Source organism: Bombus impatiens, unplaced genomic scaffold, assembly GCF_000188095.3.
Source record: "Bombus impatiens unplaced genomic scaffold, BIMP_2.2 scf_0434, whole genome shotgun sequence".
NCBI classification, from domain to species: domain Eukaryota; kingdom Metazoa; phylum Arthropoda; class Insecta; order Hymenoptera; family Apidae; genus Bombus; species Bombus impatiens.
Genome location: NT_176853.1, coordinates 174,253 through 197,413, shown reverse-complemented (window position 1 = coordinate 197,413; position 23,161 = coordinate 174,253). Strand labels below are relative to the sequence as shown.

Genomic DNA, 23,161 nt, shown 5'->3' with positions numbered 1-23,161 from the left:
TAAGATGTTTTTTAATATTTACATAAGAAACATATAATATATGTATATATGTACTAAAAAATAATTGTTAATAAATATGCAAGCAAATAAAATAACTATGCTACAAATTATAACCAATTATGCAGTCTGTTCTATAAAATATCTATATATAATGTAACTCGATACAATGCTTTACAAATTAACTTTTTGATGCATCCTTAAAAATTTTATCTAACTTATTATATCCTCTCAAACCAACTTTAGCACCAGCTACTTGGCAAGCAAAAGTTACAGCTGCTTGCAGGACATTTTGTGTAATAAATTCTGTATGGCTACATTCTAAGCTTTCAATATTATAATTCATTTTAATATTACGTTTGATTTTTACATCTTTCTGTAAGGCACTATTCGTTTTGCATGATTCTAACTTTTTTTTTCTAATGAATTCCAGTTTTGCTTTATTTAAATAATGTAACACAGCAGCATTAAAGGTGTCTCCAGCACCTAAGGTATCCACAACCTTCTGTGGTGGAAATGCAGGAGATTGTACTGTAATATTATCTGGAGTTCTTGCCATAGCGCCTCTGTCAGCCCAAGCACATATAAGAGTTGCCCTAGAAAAAAAAGGAATTTCATAATACATCAATTTTTCATCCATAAATTCAAAGTATTTTTTTATATGGATTCATACCCAGATTTAGCATCTCCGCTAATATCCTTCAATGTTTCACTCATATTATCATGTCCTCTACTTTGGGCAAAATCTTTAGAGATAAATGCTACATCGACATAAGGTAGTAAATCTAATAATTCTTGTTTTGGAGTTTCTAATTCTACACTAACAGTAATTGGCACTTGACTAGAAGCGATTTCTTTACTATTGCTATCTTCACTATAATTCAACATGTTATTATAATTTTCCACACACTGCATCATAGATAGTACTTCATTCAAGTTTCTACCTTCAAAATGAATCCAACTGTAATCTTCTAAATGTAGTTGCTCAAAATTCTTCAATGTTAGCTCTGGCAGATTTGGATTATGATGTAAAATTGTACGAGACCCTGAGCTTAAACTTAGCATAACAGTAGATATTGGACACCCTATACCTTCTATCATAGGACAATGAGAAAAGTCGATATTGTAACTCCGCATATCATTTTGCAAAAAACTTAAATGTTCTTCAGCACTTAAAGTACCAAAAAATTCACACGGACTCCCTAATTGAGAAAGAACCGTACAAGTATTAGATGCATTACCTCCTCTTTGCCATCGACATTCTACAGATCTGTAAATCACATTAGAACAATAAATTCTAATCTCAGTAGCATAACAAGTATTAAAAATATATTTTTATTCATTATAAAGATCGTACAAAGTTATTATATATATATATATACATATCAGTTAAAAATGATAATTATACGTTGTTTATATCTTTGTCAATATCAGCTGATCGACGTAAGCAATGAACGAATAACACTGCGCAATCGCGTATAGAAATATCTCTTACCTTTGATCAGAATCTTCTGCGGGATATTGTTTGCACGTTTGTACAATATCCAAACAAGTTAATCCAATACAAAGAATTTTCTGCTGGTTTGACTCCGCTGTAGAAGACGTACCAACAATTTTTTCATAAAAACTTGAAATCATGTCACTTAATAGTGTGAATGCACAACGTTACTTTACGTTTCCTTACTCGGCGGATGATAGATTAACTTTGAGCGATTAGCATACGTACAAACAGTATTTATGATTCAATAACGAGCTATATCTTTCGCTTAATCCAAACAATTTTTCCACTAATATTTGTGGAATTAGACGAAGTATATATGTACTGATTAAATCTACTTGACCTTTGCTACTGCAAGCGAATATATTGATAACTTTTAAACCTATTTATTTTTATGCTACAAGTGATACCAGACTTTACGAGTTATGGGACAAATTAAAAATGTTAAATGTTTAAGATTTTGTTTAGACAATCCATCTAAAAGTTTCTCTTATTATACGTGTATATATGAAAATACAATTTATGTGAAATGAAATAATGACTTTATTATACAATATTTTCTTTGTTAATCTTACATATAAAATTACGCTTTTAAAAATATACATTAAATTAATACATTGTACTTAAAATTTAATGTGCAAGATATATTACCTATTGTACCTAGTAGAAAAATTAATAAAGAACATAATAAAACCTTAAAATTCCCGCTTCGTTAACATGAGACGATTATAGCGCTGAGCGGTCAAGGAAAAATGCCAAGATGGCAACGCAAACGATTTCGTTCAATGTTAGGACAGCTTTTATTGTTCATTAACTAAAATTTAAACATAATATTCGAAAAAATTATTTTTAAAAAAATATAGATTCTTTGCTGAAATTATTAGACACTATCTGTCTTAAGTGGGGGGAAATCTACAAAAGAAACGCATATAAACTAACATATCGAAACTTGGGACAATTATTTTTCAACAGCTCATTTCTTTAATAATCATTGCTTGTATTTAGCGTTTTATGATTTATTATTAAATATAATGGATCCTCGAATACATAGAAGAACAGAGCCGGAAAAAGGACCAGGCGATTTGGTCAGTGTATTAACCTTTCAAATTGTCGTTTCCCAGATACATTTTATGATACAAAATAAGCATTTACAGTATATACATATGCGTGTATATTTATGACGGTGACTAAACAATTAATTATGACGATTATTTAAAAGAAATTTCAATTAGAAGAATCCGAAAAATTCCTAGTTATAAAATTTCAATTGTCTTTACTATACGAACAAAAATCGGTATTTTGATTTAGATTATATTTTACAGATAGTTGAATGGTTAAATGAGGCTTCACTAAACCCAGGGGAAGATATAAAAGTTGCAAATTTATGTAAAGTTCAGGAAATATTAATAAACAAGGAGCCACAATTACTTCCATTATATTTGGATGAAGCATTACAGTTTTCCTTAGATAGGAATGCAGAAGTTAGGAAAACAGTTACAGGTTTCATAGAAGAGGCTGGGTAATGATCATTAATAGAACTTATAATGTATTGCGTTGTGATATTACTTTCATCACACACATTAATAAAATAATCATACTTGATTTGCAGTGTAAAACAACCTGAGGTAATTCCACGTGTAGTTCAGGTACTTTTAAGACTAGTTTCTGATGAATCATCAGCTGTTGCTAAAAGAGCTCTTAGAGCTAGTGGCAGAATATTAAGAGCTGCATTGAAATGGATATCTAGCGCCATTACAGTTACGCCAGAAATGGAAGTTGCATGGAATCAACTTAGTGCTCTCAAAATTCAAATTATAAATATGATTGACAGTGACAATGATGGGTAAAAAGAGTCTTTAAGTTGTACATTTATATATATTTGTTAAATGTTAATTTCTCTTCTTTTTATCTATTCAGGATTAGAACACAAGCTGTGAAATTTCTTGAAGGTGTTGTTTTGATACAAACATACCCTGACCCAGATATACCAAAAAAGTCGGATGATTTTTCTTTAGAAGATATTCCATTAACATTAAAAATAGCACGCAGGCGCAAATTAGAGGAAGAAGCTAATGATGTAATGGACTTATTAATCAAATTTCATGGATCTCCACACGTTAGTAGCGTTAATTTGATGACATGCATGGGATCTTTAGCATTGATTGCTAAAACAAGACCTCAGTTTATGCCTGGTGTAATACAAGGTACGTAAAATATTCAGTAATGTAATTTAATCATAATAAATTTATAAATAAAAGACATCAATATTTACAGCTTTGCAAAGGTTACAACATGATTTACCACCCACATTATCTGATTCTCAAGTAACCAGTGTTCAAAAACAATTAAAATTAACTCTATTAGGACTGATGAAGCACCCAGCTAGCATAGAATTTGCATCCACAATAGCTAAACAACTGACTCAATTGGGAGCAAAAGAACAAGAAATTCTTAAAGCTTATCCAAAACCAGAAGATATTCGACGTATGAAGAAACGACAACAAGTAAATATACAATCAGCTTTAATTGATATATATTAACGATCACTTCTACATTTGAAATATATATGATTTTCTAGGAAGCAGCAGCGTCTTCCGCTGCAAAGCGTGTTAAAATCGAAACTTCTTTAATACCAGATGAATCAGAAATTGTGGCTAGTTTAGTACCCAGCTCAAAAGTACCAGAACTGGTTGAACTTTCAGAAAGTTTTATTGCTGAAAGATTAAGTGTAGACATTGTTACAGATTTAGTAATGGATAGCATGGTAAATATATTTTTGTATAAAACTAGTTGGGATTTTTAATATTTTCATCTTTTGTATCAAACGCAATTCATTAACAGGCGTGGGTCCCAGACACAATGACTACGATTTTTCAAAGAGAATATCAGCCTTCTTCAACGACCGATATAAATATTCAACGACAAACGATTGCTAAATTACTAGCGACACAAATAAGGCAAGCTAAAACAAAGAAAAAAAAGGATGCAAAGGATGAAGATGCTGTGATGGAAGATTTAGTAAAAAATCCAACCATTAGTGTAGCGGAAGCAAAACGAGAGCGGAAACGTGAAAAAGATAGGGAAAAAGAAAAAGAAGCAAAGGCATCTCTGGAAGCACATGAAAAATCGCTTGCAAAGGCAAGAACTCGTTTAAAAGCCTTGAAATTATCTGAAGTTACAAAACCATTGTCAAAAGAAATTAAAGAAAGAATGTTACTGATGGCTGTGAATCGAATTTTACTTTCTGAAAAGACAGCTGTATTTGGTGGTGTAGCAGCCATAAGGTACATCAGTTCATGAATTATTTATTTATTTAAAAATATCCTGAAGTGAAACAAAATATTTCTTGTTATTTCTCTTTAGATCAAAAATTTTAACTACTCTAGCAGCAACGTTTAATCCATATATTAAAGAAGCAGTATTACGTTATATTACTGACGATATGAGAAATCGTTTAGATTTAGCTTTAGGTTGGTTGTATGAAGAATATGCATTACTTCAGGGTTTCCAAAGACGAACTACATTATGTACAAAGCCCCAAGAAGCTCCGCATCAGGCTTACAATTTTTTATTATGTACTTTAGTATCTGCAATAGATTTAGTTCAAGGCAAAGATCGTGACACATTACTATATAGGTAAGTGATATCAATAAAGCATTTAATAGCAGAATATGTAATGTTAGCTGTATGTGAATTTTAAAAAGGCTATACTTGGAAGCTCCATTAATCACCGAAGATGCAGTTGAGGCTTTGAAAATGGTGTCTTCTGATGAAACAAGAGGACTGATGCCGTTACAATTATTAAAAGAAATGGTTATTCGTAGACCAACAAAACAATTAGTTTTCCTAAACGTATTGTTATGTCATACTGGCCACGAAAACAATACGGTAAGTTATAATTATTTAATCTTGTAATCCAAATATGATATGTACATCACTTTAGAACCCTTTCGCTCTTCATCCTCCCGAATCCCCGCCGTTCCATGGCAGTAGTTCTTAGTATATATGTGCGTGTTAAGTGTCTTAATTTTCTGTTCATAAATAGATAAGGGAAGCCGCTATACAGTTAGTTTGTCAACTATATAGTCGTCCTGAATTAAGTAAACTCATAGAAGAGTATGCAGTTCTCTATTTAGGTTTCTTACGGCTACATACACCACCTGAGATCGTCTTCGGACAAGATCGAGGTAGACCGCAAGTAGAAACTCAGTGGACTGAGTCAACTACAAGAGCTTGTCTTGGATTATATCTTGCTCTGTTAAGTGAACATCAAGATTTAATTCATGAGTAAGTTCTTTTCTTAATAAATGCATATGTTAAATGCAAATTTCTATTAATACTGGTTTTCTAGATTGGCTAGAGTTTATACATCGATGGGTGCAGATGTAAAACGTATGGTTCTTCGACTAGTAGAAGGACCTGTAAGATCTTTAGGAATGGGAAGTCCACAATTATTGTCATTAGTTGAAAATTGCCCTAAAGGCGCTGAAACACTAGTTACAAGAATTATTCATATCCTTACAGAAAAATGTATATATGTTTCCACATTTAATCATATACAGTTTTTTAAGAACTATTACAATATTTAACATCTCTTTTCTTTTCAGCTGCACCGAGTGTAGAATTAGTAGCAAGAGTACGAGAACTTTATCAGACCAGAGTTTCAGATGTTCGATTCTTAATACCAGTTCTAAATGGTTTAACGAAAAAAGAAGTTATAGCTGCTCTTCCAAAACTCATAAAATTAAATCCTATTGTTGTTAAAGAGGTAAACGATATGAAATAATATTACCTAAATTTAAAATAAAATTTTGTATCATATATTACAATGATCCTCCTTTTATAGGTATTCAACAGACTGTTAGGCACTCATAATAATGAAAGTGGTGTACCTCATACATCTCCTATTACACCTGCTGAATTGTTAATAGCTTTGCATAATATAGATCCAAGCAAAGCAGAATTGAAAACAGTTATAAAAGGTATGACATATAAAATTTCTTTATTTGTTTTAAAATGATTTTTCTCCAATTATTCATTCAAATTTTATATTTATTAATACCAATTTACAGCTACGTCCCTATGTTTTGCGGAAAAACAAATATATACACAAGAAACTGTAGCTGTTGTAATGCAACATCTTATGGAGATGACCCCTCTTCCTACATTACTCATGCGTACAGTGATACAAAGTTTAGCATTATATCCTAGGTTAAGTGGATTCGTTATGAATATACTTCAACGATTAATTCTCAAACAAGTTTGGAAACAGCCAAAAGTATGGGAGGGTTTTGTAAAATGTTGTGAACGTACGCAACCACAAAGTTTTGCGGTTATTTTACAACTTCCTCCAGCACAATTGGCCGAAGCGTTAAAAATGGCGAGTAACTTACGAGCACCATTATTAGCGCATGTCGAAGCCTTTGCCGAAAATCAGGTATATTTCCTGCAATATACTTTATTGATGCCGTAATACTTATTCTATGTTTTATATTTTACGAAGAATGCAAAAAATTTAATACGGAAATGATGTGATATTTCAGAAAGCGCACATTCCGCAATCAATAATGGATGTTATTCAGGGTAAATCACCTTGCGACATACATGATGAATTTGATATTGTGAGTAAAACTACTTGTATATAAAGAGTTGATTTTTATATTATTATAAGAAAAAATAAATATATGAACTGATCCAAATAGTTCTTCCTTGAATTTCTTGCAGGCACCACCCGGTGATTATCCGATCGAACAAAAACCAGATACTATGGAAACTGATATTTCAGAACCAGCTCCGCCTGGTTTAGACTAGCATAAACTCATTCCAGTGTTGGGATTTGAATCATCATCAACAGATTGTCCCAACTTTAATGAATTTACCTTGTAAATTACAAATTATTTTTTTATGTCCAGTCATATCTGAAATATCCAGTAATTTGAAACGCTAGATTCACGTATTTATCAAATCAAACATGAAATGTAAATATTTCTTTCTCAAAATTCATTGAAAATTCAATTACTTTTATAGGTATGACAAACTCGTATTTAGTTCTATTTTGTAAATAGAACTTTGCATATAACTGTATACATGCATTATCTTCAATACATAGTATATTTTTATTTAGATTATGATAAATGTATTTCCGATTCTACAAAACAGACTGAGTGAATTTTTCGTTACTTTCGTTTTCGTGAAAAGTCAAACAATGTTACTATTAATAGTTGCGGATTTGTATTTATTTATTATTAACACCTGAGTATTTTTCTCTTTTTCTTTACGAAATATGCACATAACAATAATAGACAAAACGTTCGGAAGATAATACATAGTTACAAATTAGTGTATATATATGTGTATTATGTACAACATTAGGAAATGAAGTATAGTCTTCTGTACATCCAGATATTTTGCTATTAAATCGTCATAAGATTGACGCTGTGTACATAGGTTATTTTTGCATTGTGAATAGTATTTGTGTAGTAATTACTTAGTGCCTACTAGTACTTATTCAGTTTATTAAATATTTAATACTTATGTCACGTGTGTATGTATCATACATGAAACGTAAGTATAAAATCTATCTTAACTGCTAATTGATATTTCAGTTGTGTCATAAAATATTTTATGCGCAGCCCATGTGATTATTTATTAATAAACTAGAGTATTTCGTTTTAAATAAATGTTAGAATGTATAAAAACGTATATAAGTAAAAATATATATGAAATTTTATACCACAATAATAAAATGAATTACAAAAAAAATACTTCAAAGATCAAATTATACATATACGAAATTAAATAAAATATTCGTTTTTCAGTACATTAAAGTTCTTTTGTTATCATTATAAAATCTTATTAACATAATAAAAATAAATTCTCACATTTGATTAGAAAAATTAAATATCATCCAAAATCAACACCAGTGTCTAGCAAGTCACGCAACATAAATGATGCCTTCTTTGGAAGTATTCTACAAGTGTAAAATATTAATTATTAATAAAACTTTATAGACTTGGTAATATTAACCTTCAATTTACCTAAGAATATGACCTAAGTAAAGTAAATATCCAGGCACGCTGAATTCTGCATAATTTCTGCGAACTCCATCTAAAATTTGTTCAGCTGCGTCTGTGGCGGGCATTGTACCAAAGTAACTTGGTATTCTGGAAGAATTGTGAAAAATAAATTTTCAATAAATCAAACATCATCATTTGATTGCTTACCTAAAACGAATATCTTTTGCTATTTCTGCGCCTACAATAAATGGATAAACGTGAACTAAAGTAATTATTATGTTACTATTCAAATGTCTTAATTCAGTATGTAATGATTCAGCTAATCCTTGAACTGCAAATTGTGCAGTGGACAAAGAAACTCTGTTTCCTCCTGTGGCAGTACCAGAAAGGCCAGCCACAGATGATAGAACCACTATGTGCCCTTTTCCAGCCCGTTCCATGCATGGTAAAACTGTATCCAATAACTGAAAACAAAAATGTAATACAAAAATTTATAACTACTGCAATAAGCTATGTATCATTCTAAAGATACTTACCCAAAAATGACTTAGAATCGTCAAATCAATTGTATGCCTTATTTCAGGTGGATCTTGAAGTAATGCTCTAGGACTTGGTATACTGCAGCAATGGAAAAGCATTGTAACTTCACCTAACTCTGATTTAATAATATTCACTATACGAGCTACCTATCATATTTTATTTACAATTAAATCAATGTATAATACTTATTAAATAATATAAATATATATTTTATAAATGTTATGCTTACTTCATCCTTATCTGTTATATTACAAATATACATTTTAGCAACTCCTACTGATTTAGATGCTAAGTGTACAGTAGTATCACAATTTTCACTGTTAATGTCGACACATGCAACATTAACACCAAGTTGACACAAATGAATTGCTAATTCCCTACCTATGCCTCGACCAGCTCCGACAACCTAAAATACAACCTAAAATGTAAATGTTTCATACCTAATAACTCTTCATAAACAAGGGTATAGAATTTTATTACCATTGCGACTTCCCCATAGAGATTTTTTAAAGGAGGAGGTCTAAATATTCTATATAATGCAATTAAGATAGCAAAAAATATTCCAAATAAAAGTGTCACAAGATCTAATATTAAAATAACGAGAGAATACAGTCTTAGCAACATCTTTGGTGGTTTGAAACTTCTCCTTAAACTCTCCTAGAAAAAATATATATATAAAATTATGTTTACTTTTAAATTATTAAATTAACTCATTACAGTTCATTAAAAACTACTTCATCATTGTAATAAAATATCTAAAACATTTAATCTTTCAAACATCACAAAATCTTTCTTTTCCTTTTCTCTTTTTTTATAAACATAATTGTTTGCCATGATACTTACCATTTTGATGCATTAAGTAATTAAATACCATCGAAAATGTGATCGTGTTATGAAAAAGTGTAAATTAATTAAGCGGGTGAAAAGAAATTTGTGGAATCTGAAGATATATGTATCTTTTTATCAAATTACGTCGTAAACTTTATGATAACTTATCATGACGTTATGGAAAAGGAAGGATAAATTGTCCAAAATTTATTTAAACTAATTTATAATAATGTTAAAAAGCAATAATATAAATCTTATATGAATGATGTATGTTGTGAATAATAAATCTAACAACAAAATATAAATTTTCAAGTTGTATAATACATACCACGTGTTTAATTACATTTTTTAAAACTTTCTACCGGCGTTAGTGCTGTAGCTTTTATATCATTCTAAATGAATTTGAATAAAATAAATCAGATTTTTGTTGTGTATTATTAATTAAAAACTACATTAATAAATACGGAAGATAAATTCAATACTATAAAGAAATGTTAAAAGCTTTTGAACATTTAACCTTTTATTCGCTTCAAATAGTTGTGTTCGTGTTGTATTTACTTACCCTATTTCAATAATTATACATTATTATTTGGTTAGCGCAAATTGTTTATCATAATTTATTATTATAATTTTTAATCTTATATCAAGTTGATGTTAAAAATTATATTCATTTTGTATTTAATTTTTCAAATTTCGAACTAAATAATTGATTTTATCTACATATAGCAATACAAATACATATAAAACGCGCGTTTAGCACATCTGAAGTATTTTAAAACATGCAATCAAAAGTTTAATGCAATATTGTAAAAAAGGGAAAGGTAATTTCATTTAATATTTATTACCAAATCAGATTTCTTAGAACTCAAAATCTATTATAATAATAAAATTGCTCTAATAATAAGTTAACCAACTTTTATATTTTATATATCTTGTTAATTTCGAAAGTTTTAGTTGATGTCTAACTTAACAATAAAAAGAATAATACAGACGTGATATTTCTTATTAAGAAACGCATAGTAACGAAGAGAATTAAATTTAGATGATTCGTATCTCTGTGCTGTTGAACGCGCATTACATTGATTGAGTAGACATTGACGTAACTGTCTAGAAAATTTTGATACATTATATAGATTTAAATATTTGCTAAAAATGTGGTATAATGCTATGATACCATTAGGTATAATAGTAGTGTTTACAGCTATACCTGCTCACATTTCACCATACATAAATAAGTATTTTATCGGGAACGTAAGTAATTTTTGTAACATAACCTCAATATAATAACCATTTGAAGAAAGATTATTTAATATTGCAACGAAGTGACAATTTATATGACTCCGTTTTATCTTTCCGGGTTTTCCGGTTGATTTTCGTTTTATCTGGAGTAAAAATTTAAGCGTTTTAAAACAATTATTATGTAATGGCCAATTTTATATATGTGTTATTTATTGCACAAATGCTTTGTAGTTGTTTCAATCAATATTTAAAACAAATTTAAGTAGGTTTTTATGAGCTAATTTCTTTATATTTTGCTATTACAGCGATATGGAAGAATGTACAATAACAATATAATTGAGCAAGTGGGATATGCTAGAGACTATGAATTTGGTGGTAAACGATTTTGGAAGTTTAATGTAGGTATATGGTATTATAACTGTTTAATAACTTGTTATTTCTTGTAACATTATACAATATCAGATTGATTAGTTAAAATTTGATTAGTATACTAAAATATACAATATTTGACATAATTTTTGTCTCTTTTCAGGGTTTGGAAGTCATTCCTGACAAATAGAGTCATATATATGCCAGTACTGTATTAGTCTATCTTTATTATCTTGGTGAATGTATTATGTAAATATAACATTATAATATATATATATTATATTAAATATAAAATATGAATATATATGTGTAGTGAAAGAATGATTTTCAGTATTAATCTCACAACTGTCTCTACTAGTAAAACTTATTTAACAGAAAAAGTGATATTTTTATGATTTTAATATAATTATTATTTAGGAATTCCAAAAATATCAATGTAACTAAAACTATAAACTCAGAGGTTAAATTTAATTATTACTTATAATTTCGAGAATATAATTTTTGTCAGAGATTTCAGTGATAAGTTATTGTTGCATTGTTATAATAATAAAAAAAAAGCAATCGACATGAGTAAATCTACGTGTACAAATAAAATATTATTTAGTATAAAAAAAAAAAAAAAAAACAGTTTAATCTACTCTTGAATATATTTTATTCAAGATGTTATATTTTTGTCAAAGAAAGTAAAGGCTTTATAACTGTAACGCAATCGTTTTAAAAACCATATCGTATATTCCATAATCCGTTATTGCATTGAAAACTTTGCTTCGAGAGCAACACACGAGGTTACACAACAAAAGGCTTGTATATTTTCGGTCGTTGAGTATTTGGAATAAAACACAAAATCGAATGAAAAATTGATAACTTGAAAGTAGGTCTATTGAAAGAAATATTTTGCTTTTGTGCACAGTCAAAGCAGACTCTCTGGTTGTCAAATTGCCAACTTGTCGAGAAAGGAGGAAATATTTGTCAGCTTCATGGAAATTCTTATTTTCGCTATTGTGAAATTAATGTGAAACTAATTTTCACTATTCATTTCCAATATGCTTGGCGAAAAAAGTTCCAGGTGTTTTAAACGACGATGTTCTTTGTTTTATTGTAGTTTGAAACCCCTCGAAAATACATAAGATCGGCCCCTATGCGTAGACAGAGATAACGAACAATAGACAGCCGGGGGAAGTCTTTGAACTGGGGACTTAAAATCGTTATAGGTGTTCACATATATATTACACACACGCGCGCGCACACACACGCACGTTTCGTTACGAGAAACGATGATAAGAAAGGGGGCAGATGAAATTAATGATGATTATCATTGAGCTAATTAAGTTTGACATTCGATTCCAAATATCTTTATTTAAAAAAAAAATTATCTAATCAATAAACACGTGCGAAAGATATGACAATGTATCGATCATTACATTTTATTCGAAACATTTTGCTCAAGGTATACAAGATTATAACAGATAAAATAAAGGAGATATCGGTTGAAATACGCTGTTGCATCGAGATATCGATTGCGAGAACACGACGGAGTACGATCTTTACTTGGAGATAGAAGCACTTAAAGTGACTAGGTACTTCGGTCTAATATATCTTGAAAGTTTCCAGATCCGGTCACGAAATCAGAATTTACCGAATTTCTGCTCTTCGTGTCCTCTGAATTTATCCGAAGATCTTTCCGATCGATCTTCCGCTAATTTTTCAGTTTCAAAGATTAATCACCCGAGCCTAAATGCCCTCGAGCCCACTTATGATTTTTGACGTGTCAGGCGATGGCAATTTCTTTTGTCCCGTATTGTACCGTCACCTAGAAGGTTAATTACCTGCCAGCTTTTATCCGCAGCACAAGGCATGCCTTCAATTTCAGCCGCAATCACGGGAAAACTGAAGGGAAAATCGGTCCTCCCCGAGATATCGGCCGGCAGCCTTTGGCTTAGCTTTAAATCGGTCTTCGGTCTGAACGGGCGACCTCACAGTCGAGTGCGAGACGTCGCGCAAGTAACATCGTGTTCCATGTCGCGTCCTATTTCCTCAACGAATTTTCGTTCGATTTTTCAACGATCATCCTTCGAAATTATTATTATTGCGCGATTTCGATACTCTTTAAACGTTTCGAGAACGATCGAAGAATACGTAACGAATAAACGAATAGCTAATTTGTTTACGCGGGAATTTTCAGATAACGGGGTCGAACTGCAAACACGTTTGTGTTCGGTATATTAGACCTTTCGAGCCCTAAGGACGAATACTTACATAAAAGCGACGGCCCGGCCGATACGGAAAACTGGGAAATATTTTCGAACTGTCTTCTTCCAAATAGCCAAGAAGCGCGTGGGTAGACCTACCGCAACAAGTCTTTCGATAGCATCGTTGCTGTTTTCCTTTCCCTCCTGCGAGTATTATCCTTTTCTGGTTCGTCATACATAGACATTAATCGTTCCGTTATATAGTAAAAGAAAGCCAAATAGCATATTTAGTGCAAAGTGTACGGACAAAAGTTTTGGTCAGCGTTCACGGCCAACCTGTTAGTCATGTGGGAACGGTAAAAACCGTTCAGGCAGGAACTCTGGAAGAGCAGTTTCTCGGAAACGGTCGTCAGAATAGTAATAACGATGTAGTGAAACCTGCTTCTCGTCGCTGCACAAGGATACGCGGTGTTTCAACGATCGTTCCTTTGATCGTTCGTGCGTTGTGATGTCTGCCGATTTTACTAACGGTGCGTCCTTACGTGTACACGCAAAATGATGTCCTGCTCGAAAATATGTTTTCGCGATTTTTTCATCGCAACGTTCTGAGATCATTGGAAGAAAAGAGAAGGAAAAAGAGAAGAAATTTCTAAGGCGATAGGGACGAGTCGTTTGTTTGCGGGATCATGCAGCGATTTTGGAACGTTTCCGGAGGATGGAGTGATGGAAAGACAGGTAAGGAAAACGTACTAGAAATTATCCTTTGTTTCTTCGTTTGATTTATGCGTTGTTTCGCATTTCAAAGAAATGCGAAATATCACGTATAATTGGAAGTCGGTATTATTCGTTTATTTATCCTTTGTTTTCTATGGGATCCATTCCCACTCGGTTGTTCACTGCTCAAAGATCGGCGTCATTTCACGACATACAGGACAAAGCGCGTCATGTCGTAACGCAAAAGGAATCGCACAACTCGTCGTTTCGTGAAAATCGATCGGCCTTTCTCGTGTAGTTACGCTATATTTCGCAATTCGTTCGAAAGACGCGTTTTTCGCTCGTATTCTTTTAACACTTCATATCATGACACTAACGCTAATATCGGCCGATATTTTCGGTCCAAGGCCAACGTGTTCTTAAATATTTTACCAGGCTCGTTCGTTTCCAATTCCAGTACGCATAATTACGTCTTCCGTTGCTCCGCTGTTTTCTTTGCGAATCCAGGGAGATTTCGTTACTTCCTCCTCCCGTCGTTGGTAGTTGAACCGTGGCTCGTAAAATTACGTGCAAATCAGTTATGCATCGGCATAGGCAAATATTTAGACTCCATTAGAAAAAGTACGCATGGGAGAATCAAATCGGATTACAGTGTGGACGCGCGGTTGGACCCAAGAGATTTTTGCGTGCGATAACCGGTAAAGATCGGATCGAGACAGAGTTTAAATTACTTTTCCTTGAACGGAAAGAGGAGAGACCGCGTTATCGGCGAGAAAGTTAATCTGCATTCTTGAACGTTGATAAATCGTATCCACGGGTTTTCTAACCGCGGTCGACTGCCGTTGATCGTCTTCCAAACTGGTCGTTTGTTATATAAGCAAACGGTTGTTTCGTGGACAGGCTAAAGGCAAATATAACACCAAAATCCGGACGATAAAAGATGAGAAAATATCTCGGGAAGGAAAACTGATATATATGCTGGCGTGTTGATTGAAAAATCCCGTTGAATCTGCGTTAAACGACATGTTCTACCCAAGTTTCGCGCCAGTCGAACGAAGAACGAGAGACAGCCTTTTAATTAAAATAATATTCGGGCGTGAATCGCGTTCGCACGTACTCGTGCTATTCGTCAGATTCGCGCGCGTAATTAAAATTTTCGTGTACGTGCGCGCCCCTTTACACGTACTAAATATTAAATTCGCGGCACGCGTGAGCTCCGGGGCGAAAAAGATTCGTTAATTTTTATCCAGCATCGAGCGACCGCCGCCCTCGTAAATGGGATCCGTGAGGTAGAGTATTTTAGAAAACGACACGGCTTTGTCAGTCGTTCGATTTTCCGTTTCAGCTTTATCGAAGCAAGGAGATATACGCGCGATTATTTTTCTGTCGTTTACGTAATGACAAGAACAGAAGAAGGTAACGGCGTATCGTTATCAGGTTGTTCCAGTGCTCAAAGCTTTCTAATCTTTGTCAAGCGAGAGAAACAGTGGAAACTCGGCGAGGCACGATGCAATGCGATGCGATACGCAAGCCCATTAAGTCGTCGTACGGTAGATACGTCGAGAGCGTCAAGAACTTGCGCTTCCATGGAACGTTCGAATCGCTTGGCTGATTTGCTCGCACGTTCGAACTGTTTCCGACAAAAGAGGGTTCCAATGTATCGGTATGTGCACGCCACGCACCGCGGCCGCGTATTTCAGCATATAATTAAACGACGTTGCATCACGAATAAATGTAATAATCCTTGCACATTGGCCGGTTTCCTAACGCATTCACGGGGAGCGCTTCGCGAATAATTGCTTTTGCTTCATTGTGCAACGCGATCGACTCGCGTTCCAGGCTTCGTCGATCCCCTCTGCCATTGTCTTGGACCACGCTCGCACAACCGGACCTATACTTTTCCTTCTCCGAACAACGTTTCTTCCCTCCTCGAAACGATTCAACCTCGTAACCGTGCTACCCCGTGATCCTTCTATCCTTCGACTGACTGCCCCTGCCACCATTCTTCTCGATCGGCCTCGGTTCTCCCTAGTTCTTCCTTCCAATCCTCACCAATTTAAGCGCACCTGGAACAAGTCGCAGCAGATGTGCCCCGAATCTCGGTGGGTCAAAGACCAAAAAACCGCTGGTCTTTTCACCGGAGCTATACACTTTTTCGCCTTTTTCTTTCTTCTTCCTCTCTCTTCTCAGAAATGCCACATCGTGGTCAATTAATTAACTCGACATAACTATATTAATGACTCCTATGTCAAATGCGACTGTCACATTTCGTATATATATATGTAAATTCTATAGAATTCAAACTATCCGCCAACCGATATTTTTACTTTTGCTTTGTTTTACCGGCAGTCATTTGCTGAATAGAATAGATCACGAGAGAGGAGCGGTAATTTAGGACTTAGAAAATCGATTCTCGATTTTTCAGGTAAAATTTTTAATAGATTTGTTATTAACTGTTTAATTCAATTATTCCCAAAACAAACTCGATTTTTCACAATCGATCGTCTGATTTACCCTAAGGATTTACGTTATTACATATTTATTAAAATGTATACGATTATAATATATTATATTAAAATATAATAAATATATACATATATATGCACCCATACATAGGTATGTTATTTTACTAGTTTGCTGCTGAATTATTGTAACAGTGGAAAATTATACAGTACCGTCTTGGCGACAGTGATCGAGAAAATCAGGGCGAATCGTCTGGAATGGAAGTTCGAAAATATCACGGACCGCAAAGGGTTAAATTAATAGAGAGCGACTGAAAAATTTATTTCGTCCGTTACGTGTAGATAAATATCTTCTCGAGTATAAGCTACGAGTGATCGAGATCGCTTCCGTAGGAGAGCCGTTTACCGATTAATCGAACGCGCGTTATTACACGCGTCCGAATTTGCGATTGTACGGTTTTATTATTTTCTGCCGATACCGGAGCCAACAGATATAAATTTGAACGTGCACATGTGTTATCGAGGAACGTGGAATTCGATTCTTTTGTACATACTATCGCGAGTCCGAACAAATTGTCTTTCGTTTCGGCTTCGCTTTGCCGTTAAATCGCAACGCTGGGTATCTCGAACCCACGGCAAAAGGGACAATTGGTAATTTCGTTTTTAGAAACGAGATGAAGTTTTTTACCTGTCTTTCCAGTGTTTCAGTCCGATTCATTTGTCGAATGTTTTCGAGTAGATATCTTTTATAATTGCGTATCGTTGACCGATCGAGAACGCGTGCTGTCGACGCGATCGACCTTCTAAACTCTTACTCAAGTTATTCGAACGCGATGGAATAGCGCACGGTCACGGATGGAAAATTAATATTATTTCGATTTCATATCTCGTACGAACTTTCGAAAGATTTGAAACGCGCGTCCTTCGCACGAATCGGCAAGACCAACCCTACTGCGATCCTCGAATTTGTATACTTTAATTTCACTCTTGCTTCGGCAAGCAGAAGATGCTTTTAATGTTTTAAGAGAAATTGTACCGTAATATCAAAAAACGATACCATCGCGTTTTTCTGAAACTGAGAAGATTCGTTAAGATTAGAAAAACACGATTATATGGGAAATGGCCCGAAGAACTGGACAGAGTTGGAAAGGGCCAAAATGCGTAAATTTCGATCGTGTCGCATCGATTCCCGTCGATTTCAACTATACTCGGATTAATTACCAACACTATGCTCGTCTTATTAAAATTCCATCAACGAATCGAAACTGTCTCGATTCAGCGGAAAATTGAATCGCTCCCTTTCGGCTGGTCGAATGAAAACGATTTCCTTGTGGGAATTTTCAAACGGAAGCTGTGCGTATCTCGATAATATCATCGCGGAAACATTGGCGCAATTTACACAACGAACGTTATAAATAGGTATACGATAACCTGCAACTTCGTCGTTTCTTCTTGCAAGATCTGCCCCCCTATTCTTCTGTTTAACTTCCATTTGACCGTTTTAAAATTCACATCGCGATGCAGTCGCGATACACAGTCGATTCAATAGCGAAACGAACGAACGCGCTCTTTCGAAGAGACAAGCTTGCGCAACCTGCAAGGTAATTGATTTCAAAAGGATGACTGTGGAGCATCCTCGATCGCGATCCGGTTGTTTGGATAATTACTGGCTATTAATTTCGGAAGAGTGGCTCCTCTTCGCTTCGATCAATCGCCGTTATTAGCCGATTGAAATCGAAATCGAGCCGCGTTATCGTAATAATCGCTTTCTCCGACGATTTGCCCGACAAAAGTGCGTCCCGCTTATTACCGGAATGTTCCGTTCGACGTTAATTCCGTCAGCCGTAGCGCGTGTATTTAGGCGATAAACGAGTTTACTGCCATTATAAGCGAGCGTGTCGTTAAGCAAACCTGCAACGTGGCCCGTTCGTGCCAGGATTTTCCAAAAGCTGTAAATTTAATCCCGCCGAACGGCTTGCGCGGAAATTAAGCCGTACTCAAAACGACCTGATGCATTTTGCCTTCCCTGTTTACCTTTTCGAGGCCCGTTGAAAATCGGTCTTTGCGTCCGTCTTCGGTTTTACGAACTCTAGCTCTTTATTGTCCGCTATATCCTGTGAAAAATGCGTTTGCCCCTGTCCACATTACGGTATAGGACGACGACCTGTCCCGGTCGCCTTGGTCGCAACAAGAGATCCGAGTGAGCAACGAGCTCGTTGAATTACAATCGGACCCGAAACGTTGAAATAAATTTCGTAGATGTTTCACAGCAATATCTAAACGGTGAATGAAAATTATTTGAAAACAAAGGGAAACTGATTTCGACTGTGCGCGACGTACGAAGAGATACGTTTCTCTTAATGATGGCAGCGATGGTAGGAGAGTCGAGGGTCGAGGGTCGAGGGTGGTCGAGATGCAAAAGGGTGGAGGTCGGGAATGGGAGCCGAAGCAACGACCGTTTTCTAACCGTTACCCCGTTTCCTCGTTTAGAAACACATTGCAGAGATAGAGGGAGGCTTCGAAGCCGCCGCGTCGCAATCGATGTTCCAGTTAAATCTGCACACGGCATGTTAATGAGCGTTAATGGAAGACTAACGCGGCCACCGAGAGCTACGGAAACAAAAGCGAAAAAAAAGAGAGCGAAGAAAGGGAAAACTATGCTGGCAAGTCGAACGGCAACGAAGGAATAATTGCGTGGTTCCCCTCGACGACGATGCCGTTCTCGGGGCTGCGTTCTTCCTGAAATTAGCAGGAGATTTTATTCCGGAAGTTATGGATACGCGTGCAGCCTTGCGAAGAAGCAAGTTGTGTATCGAGTTAGCCAAGAGGCTGGTAAGTCGGCGCAAACGAGGCCAGACGTGATCGTTACCGATTTCCTTCTAACGCTAGCTTTTTCACGCTGCACGGGATGCGCGTCGTGATTTTTATTCTCGTTGCGAGCGAACCAACTACGTACATATAGCACACTGGAAATGCACAGAAATACTTGAAATTTCGAGTCGAGCTAAGCTAGTTTAGCGAGTGGAGAATGCCGGTTTTACATCGAACGAATTACAATGAGATAGTTCTCGAGCCAGCTCTTTTGAAACCCAACACGAAGAATTAAGTTAGTTTGGAAAAATTCTTTCCATCACCGTGGATATACTTGCTTAAAAGGGAAAATCAAGGCGCTTCCTGATAAGCGAAGAAAACGACTTCCCAGTCAAGATGTTTCGCAAACACGAGCAGCTACTCCTAGATAGCGTTTGCTATATGCCACATACTCTATATTATTTTATGGAAGTAAATAGCCGACGGCAGGCAACAGGATTTTTCTCGTTTTTCATCGCAATAAGCGCACCTCTTCTCGCATGCTGCTAGAAACATCGTGAAAAACGAGCACGCCATTCCCAATCAGTGGTGCATTGTTCCTCCGGCGCACTCGATCAAAGTAACCAACGCAGTAAGTTTCTTAGAAAAGTCTCTCGTTTGCCTAACTGCACTTCGAGCAAGCTACATCACGGCCTCTTGAATACGTGATTGCGAGTTTCAAGGCCGTTGCACCGTACGGAATGTAACGCGATCTTACGTCATGACACATCTTGATAAATGAATCGATCGATCGTTCGCGAAATGCAAAACAATGGACGCGTCACCCGATCCTCAAGGCACCTTTTCGCTAGCTGTCGTCTGATCGTCGCTTACATCACACGCACACACATACACATTCGTATTGTTCGCTACGCGAACGGCCCACCGTGAGCGATTTCCATCGATCGGTTAAGTACCGAACCTCGGCTTTGACTTTACATCGACAGCAGAAGTTTTCTTAGACCCCTGTAAGTTCTCTTTGCTTCTACTCCCTCGAGGGAGCGCGGAGGCAGAAAGGCTCGAAGGCGGATCACCTCTTCCATTTACTTTGCAGGTTATAGTTCCTTTGACGAGGCCAGTGAACTTTTACCTTGAACCGTTCCTCGAGATCCGGTCTCGTTAAGCGGCATACTCCGAAGCCGCGAGAAATTACGGAAGAATTACAATTTCAATGGGGTTAAAATACTATACACGTTGGTGATGTTCGATCGGTGGCTTCCAGCTTTGCGTATCGGATTAACAAACGACGCTCGCTGTTCTATTACTTTCGCAATTCGAAATGAGTAATCCAAGCTTAGACTTTGTACACCGGTAACGTTTTCTCGTCATAGCGCATAAGTAGAATCATCCGTATCGTATAATGGAATTATTTTGAAATTACCGATTCGAAGCAGCCACGTTTCTAAATTGTGTATGTTCGATCGTGATCGTTTATTCGCCGAAAGACACGTACGTGCATGTATAGTAGAATTTCATATATCTAAACTGCAGTTATTTTGGACGAAGTTTTGCTTAATGCCCGAGTATCCGAACTTTTGCCGATCGAACCCATTTATCTGAACGTGAGCTTCTATTATGTGAACGAAAAATAATAGGTAGTGGAGAAAATAAGCGAACTCCGATTATATAAACTGTTCGTTCCTCGACAAGTTCAGATAAATGGAGTTCCACCGTATGTTTAAATTCGCCGCGCTAATCGATGGGTAACAGTAACGACTACTCCCTTTCTTCTTACGTATTCCAGTATCCGGCATTTACGGTACGTTGCTATCGACCAAAAGAACGAAGCAATAGCGGTAGTAAAAATCATCAAATGAAAATTATGAAAGAAAATTAAGCGCAATGAATTGGCGAAGCCGATCCTTACACCGGAGAATCGCGAGGTAGTTGCTCCGGAGGCAAAAAGTACGGACTCTTGAGAGGCAGGGTGTACCCCTAACCGAAGACATTCGAGTTTTGCAAAATCGTCAGCCGTGTCGCGATCGTGGTCTGTGGTAATGGAAGCGGAAGGAGAAGTCGGGCTCGATTTCTTCTGCCTTGCCTAAATTTAGCCTATGAGCGCCCTTCAATTTAATCCAGTCTTCTTGACCCAAAAGCGTTTTCATCCTCGCGTAAAGACCACGAAGGAACAAGTTACACGGCGCAAAAATTAGTAATGGCCCGTTAAAACGCTGAATTTCTCTTTGCCTTTTTGCCATCTTGTTACTCTAATTGGAATACGTTCGCTTTGTTCCTGTGCGAATGTTTAGCGCTCGAGCATATTTCGAAACCGCGTTCTCAGCCTCTCGAACAGTTGCTTAGGTAATATGTATGTATTTAGCAGCGTGCGAAATTCTTGCGATTTTACTCCATGTTACAGCGATCTGCCACCACATTTTCTGCTTGCTTCGAGATTAGAATCAAGCTTTCGGGGAATCTCGCTTCTTTAATTATTACTTCCGTTGCACGCGTGCGGTGCGAATTCGAGGAATACGAAAGTGCAACGTTTAACATTTTAACCGTCGTTGTCGGTTCCGATTATGTCGGTTCGTGCAATATCGGCTTACAGGTTTTGCTCGCGAGTCAGCATTCGACGAGAAAGAGCGGCGCGCGATCACGAACGAACGTTCCGTTGCATTCTCTCCTTGTCTACTTTATCCGATTGATTCCGTCCTGATATAGAATACGTTATTAGTATCGAATGTCACTGTGGTATCTCGGTATCGAGTGTCTCGTCGGTAGCAACGGAAGGTCTTGCAGCTTGCCATAACTGAACATCTTCTCCCTGTTACATTTATTTATTATGCAATATTACCCATTGCTAACAATTTCGAGAAGAAGGCTATTTGGAAAAAAAATTCCGATAATATCCCTTCGGACAAAGCGTGACGGCACTGTGAACCACTCTCAGAGGCACTTCCTAGCCAGGATATCACAAAGAATATTTTATCGAGATATAATAAATAGAATACGCTTTGATGCTTTTTCCCTCTTTTTTCGTATTCTTTTTCCAACGATACATTACATATTAATCTAGACAGTTGCTCTTTTATCGTTATTGTCAGAGGTGACAAAGCTGAGAAAAGAAGACATTATTATACTTTCCCTCTCATTCGATTCGATATAGATTGATCGATACATAGCTCTTTACAGTGTTCTGCATCTTTAATCGTGAGGTGATAGGGCGTGATAGTGATCGAAGGAACACTCGAATTCGTTTAACAATAAATATTTATTAACGATAAAATCCAAGGAGTACACTTGGCGAAAACTCGAGGTTGTTACATTCGGTTCACGGATACAAGTTCAAAATGCGATAAATACGATTCGACATGCGCCTTGAGTTCGGACGATGATTGCCGGAGAGGTCGAGGAACTCGGATTCAGTCTAGCTACTAACTATCAATTCGGACAGACGACTCGCGACTGACTTTTTCCTCGCGATGATACTGCATAGGAAAACTATGATGGGGTGTGTCT

At 35.8% G+C, this 23,161-nt stretch overlaps 4 protein-coding genes across 7 annotated transcripts in view; 2 read left to right on the top strand and 2 right to left on the bottom strand.

The window, feature by feature from the left end:
* Positions 1–1,848, bottom strand: LOC100747606 (ketohexokinase). Its single transcript, XM_003490411.4, has 3 exons — positions 1,493–1,848; positions 671–1,267; positions 1–593 (listed from the first exon to the last, which is right to left on the bottom strand). The coding sequence occupies exons 1-3, from the start codon at positions 1,633–1,635 to the stop codon at positions 179–181; spliced, it is 1,155 nt and encodes a 384-aa protein (XP_003490459.1). The 5' UTR covers positions 1,636–1,848; the 3' UTR covers positions 1–178.
* A 378-nt stretch (positions 1,849–2,226) lies between these two features.
* Positions 2,227–7,839, top strand: LOC100745785 (symplekin). Its single transcript, XM_003490396.4, has 16 exons — positions 2,227–2,580; positions 2,818–3,014; positions 3,105–3,338; positions 3,413–3,699; positions 3,770–3,999; positions 4,074–4,259; positions 4,337–4,779; positions 4,859–5,131; positions 5,200–5,383; positions 5,541–5,782; positions 5,847–6,025; positions 6,103–6,263; positions 6,342–6,477; positions 6,568–6,932; positions 7,039–7,116; positions 7,220–7,839. The coding sequence occupies exons 1-16, from the start codon at positions 2,527–2,529 to the stop codon at positions 7,304–7,306; spliced, it is 3,336 nt and encodes a 1,111-aa protein (XP_003490444.1). The 5' UTR covers positions 2,227–2,526; the 3' UTR covers positions 7,307–7,839.
* Positions 7,136–10,497, bottom strand: LOC100745985 (17-beta-hydroxysteroid dehydrogenase 13). Of its 4 annotated transcripts, XM_003490398.4 has the most exons (8): positions 9,895–10,160; positions 9,532–9,708; positions 9,281–9,457; positions 9,048–9,197; positions 8,719–8,975; positions 8,533–8,658; positions 8,377–8,465; positions 7,136–7,413 (listed from the first exon to the last, which is right to left on the bottom strand). In XM_003490398.4, exons 1-7 carry the CDS (start codon positions 9,895–9,897, stop codon positions 8,399–8,401), a joined length of 957 nt encoding a protein of 318 aa, XP_003490446.2. In that variant the 5' UTR covers positions 9,898–10,160; the 3' UTR covers positions 7,136–7,413; positions 8,377–8,398. The 4 variants fall into 4 exon arrangements, with proteins under 4 accessions (XP_003490446.2, XP_033177259.1, XP_012242362.1 ...); XM_033321368.1 differs by lacking the exon at positions 8,377–8,465 and having other exon boundaries at positions 9,895–10,162; XM_012386939.3 differs by lacking the exons at positions 7,136–7,413; positions 9,895–10,160 and adding an exon at positions 10,208–10,497 and having other exon boundaries at positions 7,994–8,465.
* Positions 10,498–14,362: 3,865 nt separating this feature from the next.
* The window catches only part of LOC100745540 (slit homolog 3 protein), a 32,761-nt gene continuing 23,962 nt past the window's right edge, over positions 14,363–23,161 (top strand). The window contains exon 1 of the mRNA XM_003490394.4: positions 14,363–14,411. Coding sequence (XP_003490442.1) covers positions 14,363–14,411 — 49 coding nt within the window. The remainder of the gene's footprint in view (positions 14,412–23,161) is intronic.